General features: G+C 35.3%; 1 protein-coding gene across 1 annotated transcript in view; it reads right to left on the bottom strand.

Annotated features, from left to right (window-relative positions):
- CD2AP (CD2 associated protein) overlaps nucleotides 1-14,870 on the bottom strand; it is a 141,614-nt gene that overhangs the window by 75,581 nt on the left and 51,163 nt on the right. The window contains exons 3-4 of the mRNA XM_086707028.1: nucleotides 9,463-9,616; nucleotides 563-663 (exon numbers count right to left, since the gene is read on the bottom strand). Of these exons, the coding sequence (XP_086563154.1) occupies nucleotides 563-663; nucleotides 9,463-9,616 (255 nt within the window). The remainder of the gene's footprint in view (nucleotides 1-562; nucleotides 664-9,462; nucleotides 9,617-14,870) is intronic.

Genomic DNA, 14,870 nt, shown 5'->3' with positions numbered 1-14,870 from the left:
AGGCAAACCTTTTAAAGAGATTCTACTTTTGTATCCCTCCGCTATGCAGAAGGTAAAATTGATTCTATTTTATTGCTTTGTGCCTAAAGTGAATTCAGAATCAAAGAAAATGTTTATTTTTATTCTCAGCTACTTATATTACATTAATCTTTAGCTTAAAAATTTTTTATTCCTGAAGTCAATACATACAAATACAGTAAGTACACAAGACCAGGTGTAGTAAGAATGAATAAAGCTTGGTTGATGGGAGGGGAGGGTGGGTGATGGGTACTGAGGAAGGCACCTTTTGGGATGAGCAATGGGTGTTGTATGGAAACCAATTTGACAATAAATTTCATATATTGAAAAAAAAAATGAATAAAGCTTTATTCCAAAGGATAAGACAACCTTACATAAGGCATTAAAGAACCATTTTAAAACCTGTATGTTAAAATGTGTATAAAAAGCAATGAAACTCGTAAAAAAGTTCTAATGAAAACTTAATATTCTTACAAGTCAGTTTTCTAATACCTAGAGCATCAATTACAATTGCTGGTTTGTCTCTAACATAGGTTTTCCTTACCTCTTCATTAATATCAATAATATCTCCCACTTTCAGCTCCAGTTCATCCTCATTTTGTGGAAGGTACTCAAAGAGAACTTTACACTGACGCTTCTTGGTCTCTAAAGGAAGTAAATTAGTAACAAAAATAGGTTGAGAAAGATCATTAAAACAAGTAACAGCACTTTTATTTACACAGTGTATTTACTGCCATATGTATGTATGAGTTTGTATATGTATGAATAAAAATCAGAACATGTAAGCATTCTAAGCAGCTAACCACAATCAGTTCTGGCTGGCTTTTCACCTTGCCCCCACACTACAACCTACTCATGCCAAAATAAATTCAAACCAACTACAAATAAGGTAACAAGGCTCCTAGCCATGAAATCTATGTATACGTGTGATCCCCAACTAGACAAAAGTAAAACAGCCAATGCCAATTGTGAGACTAAAAACACATACAATAAAAGACACTGTTGGCAAAACAAATTTTATCATAGCTAAGCTATCCTCCAAGACAGTAATTTTCAGACGACTTCCTGATCGAAGTCTAGGAATACTCAAAATGCGCTAATTTAAAAGTGTCTGTGTTAAAAAGACACAAAATGAATAAATCCAAAATGTATCTTATCTTCTTTAACAGCTCTACTTTCCAACAGATAAAAATCAAATTCACATAGGTAAAGATAACAGTAATTTTACTTTAACTTTTCAAACGAACTTCATTTATTTAGACAAATAATGTTAACTTATAACCATGCAGTTTGAGGTTCTCAACTTCTTTCAAACTCTAAGAATTGAGAACTCAGACTCACTCCCATCTTTAAAATTTAATCATTAAAGTACCTATGGATAGATGACCAGGTATCACCGATAAAAGGATTACTTCCTGCTAGTCAAATCCTCTATGTTCCTCAGACCAGCAGCAACAGTATCACTTCAAAGCTTCTTAGAAATGCAGGCTCCACCTCATACCTACCTGTTCTGGACTGAATTCTGTCCTTGACTGTACTGAGAGGCAGGACCTTTAGGGAGGTAATTATAGTCAACTAACATAAAAATGGAGCCCTAATCCCCACACACACTTAATTGTGCATGTGTGCACGTGCGCACACATATACAGGAGGCTGTGTGAGGATGCGGGGTAGGGGCGAAAAGGCAAGACTTGCAAGTCTGGAAAAGAGGCCTCACCAGAATCCAACTCTGACAGCACCTTGATTTTAGACTTCTAGCCTCTGGAACTGTAAGAAAATAATATTGCTTCTGTTGTTTAAGCCATCTAGTTGGGGATATTTTGTTATGACAGCCCCAGCAGGCTGAATCAGAAACTGTACTTTAAGATCTCCTAGGTGATTCTCAATCTTGCACTCAATGATCTAATTATACTGATTTCTAATTGCTTGAAAATGACAAGCCCTATTCCTTTTGAGACTTAAATACACTGCTTCTTTTAAAAAAATTAATGTCTATTTATTTGGGGGCGGGGGGTGGGGGATGAGGGGCAGAGAGAGAGGGAAACACAGAATTCAAAGCAGGCTCCAGGCTCTGAACTGTCAGCACAGATCCCAACATGGGGCTGAAACCCACGAACCAAGAGATCATGACCTGGGCCAAAGTCAGACACTTAACCGACTGAGCCACCCATGCATCCCTAAATATACGGTTTCATTTGCCAAGGACACTTCACTTTCATCCACAAAGTCCACCTTTCGCTGTCTTCAACTCATCTTCAGGTCTCAACTTAGAAAAAACTTCTTCCAAAACAGCTTTCTGGATTAGGTACTCTTCCCTTGTGCTTATATACTTAACACTGTTTACTTCTACAACCTACCTGTTACTAACAAATCTGTTTCCTTTTCAATCTATCATAATGATTTATTTTCTTGTGTGTACTCCCTGTAGTCTGTAGGCTAAAGATAAATGGGCACTGAGTTTGTTAAATGCTCTCTCCCCAGCACCCAGCATAGTGCTTATGCTAGGCCCATTATTTACATACACACACACACACACACACACACACACACACACACACATATATGAACAATTATCTAGGCCTAACCATACGGCATCAATGCCAGGAAATATGCCAAGGGTATCAACATTCCATCAGCCCTTTACCACCAACAATCCTAAGATTTTTCTTAATAATTTAAATGCACACTTAAGGAACTAACAGAATTTAGGAAACAGGAAGCAATTAGTAATAAAATACAAATACATAATGAGATGGCAAATATTTAGTACAAGCTACAAATATCCCCAAAATTAATAAAGGATAGGTTTGGAGTGGAGCAGATGTGGAAGAATTCAAAGACGAAATGGTAACAGAGTGACACAATTAAACAGGAACACAATACAATAAGGTGGAAAAGATGTAGCAGACATTCTAGATAAAAGTTTTCCCAATGAGTTGATAATACAAGGAATACAAGGATTCTAAGGAGATAGTTGTTGCTGACAAGAGACTCCTGAGAAGTAGTCTAGATAGATACAACTTAACTACATCAAATCATGTCAAAACAAGTCCAAATAAACTTTTTTATATAGTTAAAAAAAAAAAAAAGATGCCATGGTCTAAAAGAAATAACACTAGTTTAGAAGTCAGAAGACTTGGGTTCTAGTATAGCTGTCATTACCTTGTTATTTGACCTAAGTTCTCTGGGAATCAATGTCCTGAACTACAAAGTAAAAGAGCTGGACTGGATTAACTATGACAGTTACTTGAGCTCTGACATTTATGGATCTATGAAATTGTTCATCAAGACAAAAAATAAATCCAACTGAACCTCCAAAACAATAAAAGAAGCATATTGCATGCAATCAACACCATGAAACAGGTGCAAAACAGACATGACAATCAAGCAGAAGGATCTAGAGTCTCCAAATAAGAAACAGTTACACCTCTGTTTCTCCCACTTCATTAAGGAATTAATAATATCTGATTTTAAAACTGTTTTACAATAGAAGGAACCAAAACAAAAAACAACAACAACAAAAATAAACACTGACCATACTTTTATAAGTAACCTAGAGTTTATGGTAAAATTTTTCAAATGTCACTTTCATCACACCTCAGAGTTAATTTTTAAGTAGTAATAGTGGTTTTTATGCATACCATAAGAAAACTTCTCATCTCTTCTACTATAGATAAATATAGTTCATAAATACTTCTGGAAGTTAAAGTGAGCTTGAAAAAATGAGTCCATAAATGTGTTCTCTGTCATTAGCACTTCATAGATGAAGGGAAAATGATCTACATTACTGAAAAGAAATTCTCTTCTGCTCAGGGTGCACTTCAAAGAAAATCCTTTCTATCATTTTGGTGATCTTAGGCCTTTAAAAAAAAATGTAGCTTGCTTCTTTTTAATGAGTATTAATATCTTTTAAATTATTTAAAGTGGATAGAGAATTAATTAGCCCCCCTGCTCCCAAGCAGATCAATTAACTTTGAGGATCCTAGTTATATCTTAACCAGAAACTTTGAGTTTGTGGCACACCTGGGTGGCTCAGTCAGTTGAGCATCCAACCTGACTTCAGCTCAGGTCGTGATCTCACTGTTCGTGAGTTCAAGCCCTGCACTGGGGCACAGCGTGGAACTTGGAGCCTGCTTTGAATTCTGTCTCCCTTTGTCTCCGCCCCTCCCCCACTCACACTCTGTCTGTCTCTCTCTCTCTCTCTCTCTCTCTCTCAAAAATAAACAAACATTGGGGTGCCCGGGTGGCTCAGTCGGTTAAGCGTCCGACTTCGGCTCAGGTCATGATCTCGCGGTCTGTGAGTTCGAGCCCCGCATCGGGCTCTGTGCTGACTGCTCAGAGCCTGGAGCCTGTTTCAGATTCTGTGTCTCCCTCTCTCTCTCTGCCCCTCCCCTGTTCATGCTCTGTCTCTCTCTGTCTCAAAAATAAATAAACGTTAAAAAAAAAAAAAAAACATTACAAAACTAAAAAAAAAAATAAAAAGAAACTTTCAGTTTGTGTTTTTTCTCCCTGGTCACACGAAGCATAATTCACCAGAGTGTTCTCCAAAGTAGTTGGCAAAATTATTCACAAAGATTTTTTTTTTTTATTTTTCAAAGAACCACATTAGATAAAAACACCTGAAAGGCCCCTATTATTGCTACAAAATATGAGCCATTTAAAAAAAAATTTTCGTAATTCCATATTTAAATATGGTTTACTCATAAGTTGAAGTGACTGCCTATGTTGTTGAGTTCATCTATTAATTGCCAGCACAATGAAAGGAATTTTGAGATTTTTTTATACTTCAAAAGGCATACACAGTATCTACCCGTAAATGTTTACTGAATTCCTACAATGTATCAGAACCTATGCTAAGCACAAAAGAAAATAAAATAGTATGTACAAGACTAGTTAATAAAAGGATACCTGAATAGAAGTCAATTTTTAAAATAACTATAACCAGTATTTTCATCACAAGCAACCTCTATATAGCTTTTCAGATCCACAAAGAAATAGAAAATTTGTCAAATCAATGTTTTTTTTTTTAATTTTTTTTTCAACGTTTATTTATTTTTGGGACAGAGAGAGACAGAGCATGAACGGGCGAAGGGCAGAGAGAGAGGGAGACACAGAATCGGAAACAGGCTCCAGGCTCTGAGCCATCAGCCCAGAGCCCGACGCGGGGCTCGAACTCACGGACCGCGAGATCGTGACCTGGCTGAAGTCGGACGCTTAACCGACTGCGCCACCCAGGCGCCCCTGTATTTTTTTTTTAAAAAACAAAACCAAATTCTATACAATTTTACACTCAGTAAAGTTACTCTATTTTCCCTACTAAAACGGAAAATCTTAAGAAATGCAGCTGCATCAGGAATGGCAAATATTTTCATGGTTCTGAAACATTCAGATCAAACCAAGCTCTCAAAGTATGGAACCATTCCTCACTTAAGATTACAATTTTTAATCTCCCCATCAAATACTAAAACAAAGAGCACACCACATTCAGAAGCTAGGAGGCTGAATGCTAACAATTTCACAGACAGTAGCAAAAGGACTCCTGATCCACTTTTGGTTCTGTTTGGTTCTGGAAATTTATCTTCATGTTTTACTGTAGCACTGAAAATTTTCTGATGTCAATTTTTTTTTTTTTTTTTTTTTTTTTTTTTTACCAATTTCTTTCTCCAATAAGCAAAGAAAATAATAAAATGCTAAGAAACAGAGCCATTTGCTATATAGGGCTGAATTTTCCTTAAATTTTTTTCTTATCCTCAGCAATAAAAAGCTCATACTGCCTAGAGCATTAATTGAAAGATCAAGCTATCTGAAGAATCTAACTATACTACTGATATACTTCTTGATTATAACAATCAAAGTTTAGATTGTCATCACCATCATGAAGAAAAAACTCAAGTGATTAGGGATGAGGTATTATATCTACAACATACTTGCAACTGATTCGGTTAAAAATGTGTTCTACATACACGTATACAGATAGAAAGACAATGTGAAAAATGTTAACATCAAACTTAAGTCTTAAATTAATTTAACATCAAACTTAAGAGTATAAAATATTCATAGTACAATTATTCTTTCAACCTTTCTAGAAGATTTCAAAAGAAAATAGAAAGTTAGAACACGCTATCCTATTTATCTGATAAGCTGCAGCTGGAGAGGAGTCAGATGAGCCTTTTTCCCCTTTTGAGTCAGAATATTTTTTTTAATTTTTTTTTAATGTTTATTTATTTTTGAGACAGAGAGAGACAGAGCATGAATGGGGGAGGGTCAGAGAGAGAGGGAGACACAGAATCAGAAGCAGGCTCCAGGCTCTGAGCCATCAGCCCAGAGCCTGACGCGGGGCTCGAAATCACGAACCGTGAGATCGTGACCTGAGCTGAAGTCAGACGCTCAACCGACTGAGCCACCCAGGCGCCCCATGAGTCAGAATATTTTAATATCAAAGAGAAGAGCCTGAGCTAATATGCTCATATTTTTTTTTAATGTGTGCTGTAAAAATGTATAGACAATGACCATATCTTGATAGTATTCAGAATTTTCATTATTTTCTTTAGCACTGACTCAGAATCAGGAGGCAAATTATTTGCTAGCAACCATTTTCTAATAATGAAACACTAATGTTTGGCATTCTGGTCAACTAATTTTTCATGCAGCAAGATCATTTCTGTAGTATCAATCTCAATGTATCTTTTACATTCAAAGTAATTATTAACTAGATAAAAAATCACTTTTGCAGCACTAATAATGAATACAAAGTTACAAGCAATGATGTCTTCCCTCACTTATAGCAAGAGTAGATTCACATATGGCATCAATTTTTTTTCCAAATGCAAAGTGAAATATCTACTCAATTCTTCAATGAACAGAATACAGAGTTGTGATGCTGAAAGATGGCAATTATTTATTTGCTAAGTAATATTACTCTACAATCATTATCTCTGCCTGATTTTACAAGGGCTTCAGCAGCAATGGGACTAGTATGTGTTTTTGCTATAAGATATGTAAACTTGTTCTCTTCTATAACTTTAGCAACTTACAATAATTGTCCTGGAAAACATTATTCTGCGCTCACTGTAGAAAAACCTGTTTGTTTCACCACAGTTATTATGGTTAACTTATACACAACAGCAAAAGTTTCAATGGCTTTATGACTAGACTTCATTAAAAAACCAACACTTTTTTGGCTTTGGAAACTACAGAAAAATAGCTAACAATTCCAGCTTCCAGATACTTAACCCCACAGGATGTACCCGAAATTCTCCTTTTTAGTTGCTTATACATTTAATACACACGCAGATTTCACTTGCCTTGGCACACAGAGATTAAAATTGAACATTCACACTGCAGTGATTATTATCAACCTTTACAATGGTTTTGTGGGGTTTTTAAAATTATTAATAATATTGGTTAGTAGTATCCACTACTATTTAACATTACAATAAACCACCTTTTGAGTAAGTGGTCTATTTTGTGAATTAAGGATAAGATACAAACAGTAACTAAAAAAAATTAGATTAAAAAAAAAAAAAAAAAACATTAGCTTGCTTTTCCTGGAAAAGCAATCAAAGCAAAAGCAACCTGCATCCTGTTTTATATGTTAGCACCAAATGACCAATTTAGTCCTTGTAGCACATGCACTTAAAAACAAGTTATGGAGCATCCTTAGGAAAAAGTCTAAGTCTCCTGGCAGCAGCTACATAACAGGTTTTCTTTTACAAGAAAAAGAATTATGACCAGTGTTCTTGAGGAAAGTAAAATGTAGTGTGTCTTTTCCTACTAGGAGACAAAATGAATAAAATGATCATAATCTTGAAGCCCTTGGTCTAGCCTCTACTTAAGAAAACTGTTCTTTCTTTTAGCTCAGCAAAGCTAAAAGTGGTAAATTGATTTTACAATCGAGGTCATAAGTAACTCTTCCATGGGCCTAAAAATTCTCCTGTGCACAGAAATTCTATATACAGTTTCACCTGTAGGATATGAACACACTCTGTAATTTGTCCCCACGTCTCTAAAGAAACAGAGTCTGAACATCCAGGACAATTAGAAGTACTGAACCTGTCCACCTTCAGGCAGTAGGCTGAAAGCAGTACAGGCTGTACCTAAATACTGGTTGTACATGTTTAGTGGGAAACAAAAAACACACAGCATTCTTCTGTCCTAGAAGAATTCTTCTGTCCTTGTCTTCTGTCAAGAAATCTTTTTCATTTTTATGAAAATGTGTTTTCATTTTATGAAAATAATCAAAGGATGACAGCACCTAGAAAGTAAAGTCTTCCCCCAAACTTCACAGACAGTAACACAGAAAGTAACAAGATATAAGGAGAAATTTAGATAATATATGTGAACAAAATTTCTTCACTGTGGACTACGTGGTTCCACAGGGGACTTTACAAGCCACAGTATCAAAGGCACTGACATAAGATAAATGTGGTTAAATACTCATTTACTACTAACTCTCATCCTAGTAATCAGTATTCAATCTCTCAAGGGGCTTCAGATCGTACTATGTTAAAATACTATCTGCTCCCATAATGTTGTATTTTGTACACATTTAATGTTGAATACTTTTTTTAATGAGTCTTTCCCAATACTGTAAGCATTCTGAAAACAGCAATACAATCTATGTTATTTACCACTTTCTCACCAGAAGCAAAATAAAATTCAAGAGTTTAAATGATCTAAGGGGGGGCGCCTGGGTGGCTCAGTCGGTTAAGCGTCCGACTTCGGCTCAGGTCACCATCTCGCGGCCCGCGAGTTCGAGCCCCGCATCGGGCTCTGGGCTGATGGCTCAGAGCCTGGAGCTTGCTTCTGACTCTGTGTCTCCCTCTCTCTCTACCCCTACCCCGTTCATGCTGTGTCTCTCTCTGTCTCAAAAATAAATAAACGTTAAAAAAAAAAAAGATTTAAATGATCTAAGGTCATAGGATGGACTCAAACTCATGTCTGATTTCAAATGGAGTGCTCTCCCTCTATACTAAAATGTTCTAACATATTTATAGAATACCAAATATTTAAAGGGCACTCTGCTGGGCCAATGACCTTGGAAAACTGAGTATATGTTCAGATGTCTGACCACTGGAGAAAACATACTATCAAAATTCTTGCATCTACACTGCTTAAAATGAACAAACATTAAACATCCCATTAAATAAATGGTATTAAAATAAATTTAAGGCAAAGCATTAACTATTCAACAGTCTGTAAGGCTAATAAGAAAACAAAGCCTAATATTTTAATTTATAATTCCTATTAATAGTCATCAGCAGTTCATGCTCAAATATCTTATGAAAAATGACTACAGGGCTGGTAACTTAAATGTGAATATGTACGAAGTTTCTGCAGTCGGCCACAAAAGGTTAAGCTAATTTTTCTTTTCATAACTTCTAAACAGTTATAAAACATTCTTTATTTTGAATTATTTAAACAGGAAAGAAATTATTTACATACTCTTCTTAATGTTTTTGGTCTGTGGATGTGGCTGAATTCCTCCAGCTGGAAGTCCGTATGTACTTATCCGTTGTACAAGACTTGCTACATTCCCATGTCTTTCCCGTTTAATGGGCAAATTGTCATCCTTGGATTCTGGCTCTCTCTTAATTTCCTATAACAGGGGAACAGTAAACAGGCAAATTAAGTTGTATTTTATCAAATTAAATCCTCAAATGTAAAATACCCAAAAAAACAGGAACGGTGGTTATTATACAAAACATGATAGCAACAGTCTTCAACATTTTTCTCTCCCCCACATCTCTAAAAAACGCAACACTTTGGTAACAGTGACTCATTATGAGTTTAAGTCTTCTCAGAACTAGAGAAAGAGGTAAAGAAAGGCTAAGATACCACCTCTACCCCAAGATACAAAGAAACTCTGAGATACATAAACAAACAATAAAACAAACAATAATTTCTAAGTCAGGTTGGGCAAACTTTTTCTAGAAGAGGCCAGATAGTAAAATACTTTAGGATTTATGGGCCATATAATTTGTTGGAAAAATGAACTGTGCCATTTGTAGTGGAAAAACAGTTATATACTTACATGAATAAGCATAGCTATGCTCCAACAAAATTTTATAGATACTAAAATTTCAATTTCATATAATTTTCATATGATGTTAAATATTGTTCATCTGATTTCTTCCAACTATTTATGAATTCTTAACTAGCATTCTCAGCTCATGGGCATTATAAAAACAGGCAGTTAGATGTGGCCTGTGGGCTATAGTTTGATGAACCCTGCTCTAAGTCATAGGTATAACAGAAGATATGCAAGCAGATTATATATACTGAAAAAATATATTTTGTATTTTTCTGAAAAACAAAAACAAATTCTATAAAATTTTACACTCAGTGAAGTTACTTTCCTATTTTTCCTACGAAAATGGAAAATCTTAAGAAATGCAGGTCCATCAAGAATGGCAAATATTTTCATAGTTCTGAAACGTTCAGATCAAACCAAACTCTCAAATTATGGACCCATTCCTCACTTAACATTACAATTTTTAATCTCCCCATCAAATACTATAACGAAGAGCATACCACACTCATTATGCACACTGTCTTTTTGTTGGACAGTTTTGCATTGATATTACCTATTTTCTAAGAGATTTTTCTCATTTGTAGGACGAAATTAAAAGGTTTTCTGAATTTGTCAATACTTGATGCTCTTCTTAAGTGAGGACACTTTTTCACTGGATTTCCTGGAATCGTTTTCAAAATCAGGAAAGTAAGTGAAGCTGGTGGAAAATAGATGCTACTATGTTAACATGTGTTTTATTTACTGGCTGATTAGGTAAAAGGAAGTAAAGGGCAGAAGAAGGAAGAAACACTGAAAACCTTAGTAACACTTCATAGGTGGTCAGAAAAATTTGTAGTCTGATGAACCCTGCTCTACGTCATAGTTCTAACAGAAAATATGCAAAGTATGAAATTAAAAGAAGACATACAAAAGGGAAGTCGTGCCACATTCAGTAATTAAAAACCCAATTATCATAAAGTTATCAATTCTCCCTAAAATTGATGTAATAATGTAATGCAATAAAATAGGCCAACAAAAATAAGAATAAATAAATAAGAATGCAACTACACTGATTTATTTGCTTCACAGATAAAGAATAAGAAGTAGCAAATTAAATGGAGATAAGAAACATAAACAAATGGGAGATAAATATAAGCAAATGAGAAGGAGCTAAAAAGGTTGGAAAGGATATAGTTATTCTTCATCTATTAAAATAATCAAAGATATTTAACTCTGACTGCACTAACCAAAAACAACTTAAAAGATGATCAACAAAATTCACAAACCACTTCTTCATGCTGTATCTTTATTAATAATTTGGTTATCTAATTATTGCCAGTGCATGATCACATAATCTGAAAAAAGTAAGCAATTAACTTCTATAAAAGTCACAAAGAATGACACAAATTAAAGGGCAAAAACTTATTCTTATTTCTCAAATGAAAGAGGTTACCCTAAGCAGAGTGAGTTCTGCTTATGCTAATTAAAATTTAAGGAATACACAATATTTTTAATTTGACATTCAGAATTTCCAAAAGTGTTATATAGAACTAGTACCTCCAACTCTATGAAACATAAATCAGAAGATACAGAAAAGTGATTTTTACTAAAGATTTAAGAATATAAGCAGGATTAAATATTTAACATATGCCCACTGTTTTAGCTTTGCATCAACATTAGACCCGCACTTGAAAAATGAGATTTCCAACCTAATAAAAATGGTTTGCCCCATTCCTGTAGTATATTGTTTTTAGAATATAAATGATAGTGTATAAGGAATAATCCAGAAGGATCTACATCAAATCATTAGATTTTCATTTTTCTTATGACCAAATTAAGTTGTATAGTAACAAAAAACCTTTAAGTCCAAACTGAAAAGGACCAACAGGAGAAAATCTTAATATGAAATCAGTATGTACCTTCTGAGTGCCATCATATCAAAATCATGAAGGAAAACAACAATAACAGATATAACAGGACTATTTTGAAAGTTTCTAAGTCTATTCTCTCTCCCAAATATGCTCTTCTCCACATAATTATTGTCTCTCCAACCTGGACAAAGGGCCTTCCTATTGCCAACTATCCCTCCCCCATTTGGAAAAGGCAAAAGTAGGAAAAGAGAGGAAAAGTTACATACATTCATTTTCAGTGGCTACTCCTTTTCTTTCCTACTCCTTTCTTTTCTCCATCACAAGAATGTTAATGAGAGCCAAGTGAAGCAAAGTGGGAAAAACACTAAATAAATAACTCAGACATACCACACTGAAATGGACTGAAAATACCCCAACAATTTATAATAGTCACATTTTTCACACTAGTTACATGGATTTAAATATGTTATTTGTGCTTTCAGTCCTAGGTTGAAGGGATTTTAGGATAAGAACTGCCAATAATGAGGGCTACAGTATCTATGACTCAAAAGACATCAGGCCTACTGAAGGAAGATCCTTCTCCCAAAGCTGCTAGACTCCTTGAGGCCACAGATGACATTATCAAGTAGACAATGAGTGCTGATCCAAAAAGCCAGGTCAGGAGATATCCCAGAAACCCAGGTTCTGGCACTCAAACCTTCCTGATTTAAATTATTTCTACAACTTGAGGGGTGCCTGTGTGGCTCAGTCGGTTAAGCATCTGATTTCAGCTTGGGTCATGATCTCACAGTTCGTGAATTCAAGCCCTGAATCAGGCTCTGTGCTGACACTCAGAGCCTGGAGCCTGCTTTGGATTCTGGTCTCCCCCTCTCTGTGCCCCTCCCTAGCTTGCACTCTGTCTCTCTCTCAAAAATAAACATTAAAAAAAATTTTTTTAAATAAATTATTTCTAACGATTTGAAATACCGTAGCAGGAACAAAATTTATTATTTCTCCTTAAGGGGAAAAATTAGAATTTAACTTCCCAGGTAAGTCCCAGGTGAACATTAACATAGTTTATATAATAATGTTTTGAATTTAAATTTATGGTGTAAAATACAGTATACAAATGGGGAAGAGAATAAAAATAATTCAGTTAAAAACATAGGTAACAGTCTATAAGGTATCTACCAGATTCCGAAAAGTGGAAGGAGACTGGGGGGAGGGCTGTAAGGAAAGAAATGTACTTTTCACAATAGCCACTTCTATATTCCTTGAATTTTGTTTCAACATGTATTATTTCAGTGATTTTTTTAAATAAAAAATTTGGTGTGCTCAGAAATAACAGTGCTACAAGTCAAATTGTCCTAGGGCATTTAGAGAAAGATCTTAGTTGTATGAGCACACATTACTAAATACACATCTTAACACATCTTTTCTAGCATTACCTGTACTGAACTCTTTCTTTAACTCAGTGAATATAGTCTCCATAGTAGGATTCAGAATATTATCAAAAATATTCCAAGTCACAGAACAAACTGTTCTTAATCAATGTGAATAATGTTGTACAGTAATAAAATATATATTATGATGTATCTTAAGTGACTACACACAACTTTGACATTTTATCTACTGTTTTTATTGTAATTCCCAGAAAGGAAGTAGAGTTGTCTTCCATTTAGTATTCTGATACCTAATGTGTTTCAAATAGTGAAAGTAAATCAAACACAAAATTTTCTCCTGATACAAAGCCAGTTCATAAAATAAATGATTCAAAAAAATTAAGGTCACATAAAATCATATTGCCATTTCCTGAATTAAAAACCTAATTCTTCTTATAAGAACAGTGGAGTATCAACAGATTTAAAAACGAAATCAGCATTCTTCCAGAAAAAGGATGTGATAAAGTTTTGTTCTGAGACAACAAGAGAGAGTGCACGAGCGTGAGCAGGGAACAGGCAGAGAGAGAGGAAGACAGAGAATCAAGGTAAGGCTCGAACTCACAACCATGAGATCATGACCTGAGCTGAAATCAAGAGCCAGACACTTAATGGACTGAGCCACCCAGGCACCCCAAAAGCTGCGATATTTAAAAAGCAAGAAATCACTAAGACTCATCCAAACTAGTCACAGATCACCATCTTATTCCCCATATTGCTAGTTTTTCTTTAAAACTAACTTTTTAAAAAGATTTTAAATATACTTAAAGATTTAATGTCTACTTAACCATTTAATCAATGGAATATAGAAATAAAATAAGGGGCGCCTGGGTGGCTCAGTCGGTTAAGCGTCCAACTTCAGCTCAGGTCGTGATCTCACACTCTGTGAGTTCGAGCCCCGCATAGGGCTCTGTGCTGACAGCTCGGAGCCTGGAGCCTGCTTCAGATTCTGTCTCCCTCTCTCTCTGCCCCTCCCCCACTCACACTCTGCTCTCTCTCAAAAATGAATAAACGTTAAAAAAAAAAGAAATAAACATTTTTAATGAGAGGTAAGTTGTCAAACTGCCTAAGTTTTCAAAAAAAAGGATTCAATGATTTTAACCTTTTTGTAAATGAGGGAAAAAAAAGGCTAGAAATTTAAGTCAAAATAAAGAAAAAATATCCAAAAGATTTTTAGTAACTTGTCAGCTTCCTGAAAATATTTAAGTGTTAATAACTTGTTTCCTTGTTCTTTATTATATAAAAAGTCTCAAACACTTTACCAAGCTCTGAGAACTCTTCAAAAGGGATCAAAATTTCGTTTTACATTTAAAAAGGCAAGGAACAGGGGCGCCTGGGTGGCGCAGTCGGTTAAGCGTCCGACTTCAGCCAGGTCACGATCTCGCGGTCCGTGAGTTCGAGCCGCGCGTCGGGCTCTGGGCTGATGGCTCAGAGCCTGGAGCCTGTTTCCGATTCTGTGTCTCCCTCTCTCTCTGCCCCTCCCCCGTTCATGCTCTGTCTCTCTCTGTCCCAAAAATAAATAAACGTTGAAAAAAAAAAATTTTTTTTTTT

Source organism: Puma concolor, chromosome B2, assembly GCF_028749965.1.
Source record: "Puma concolor isolate L17-30 chromosome B2, mPumCon1.1.hap2, whole genome shotgun sequence".
NCBI lineage: Eukaryota > Metazoa > Chordata > Mammalia > Carnivora > Felidae > Puma > Puma concolor.
This window is presented reverse-complemented; position numbering and strand designations above follow the sequence as displayed.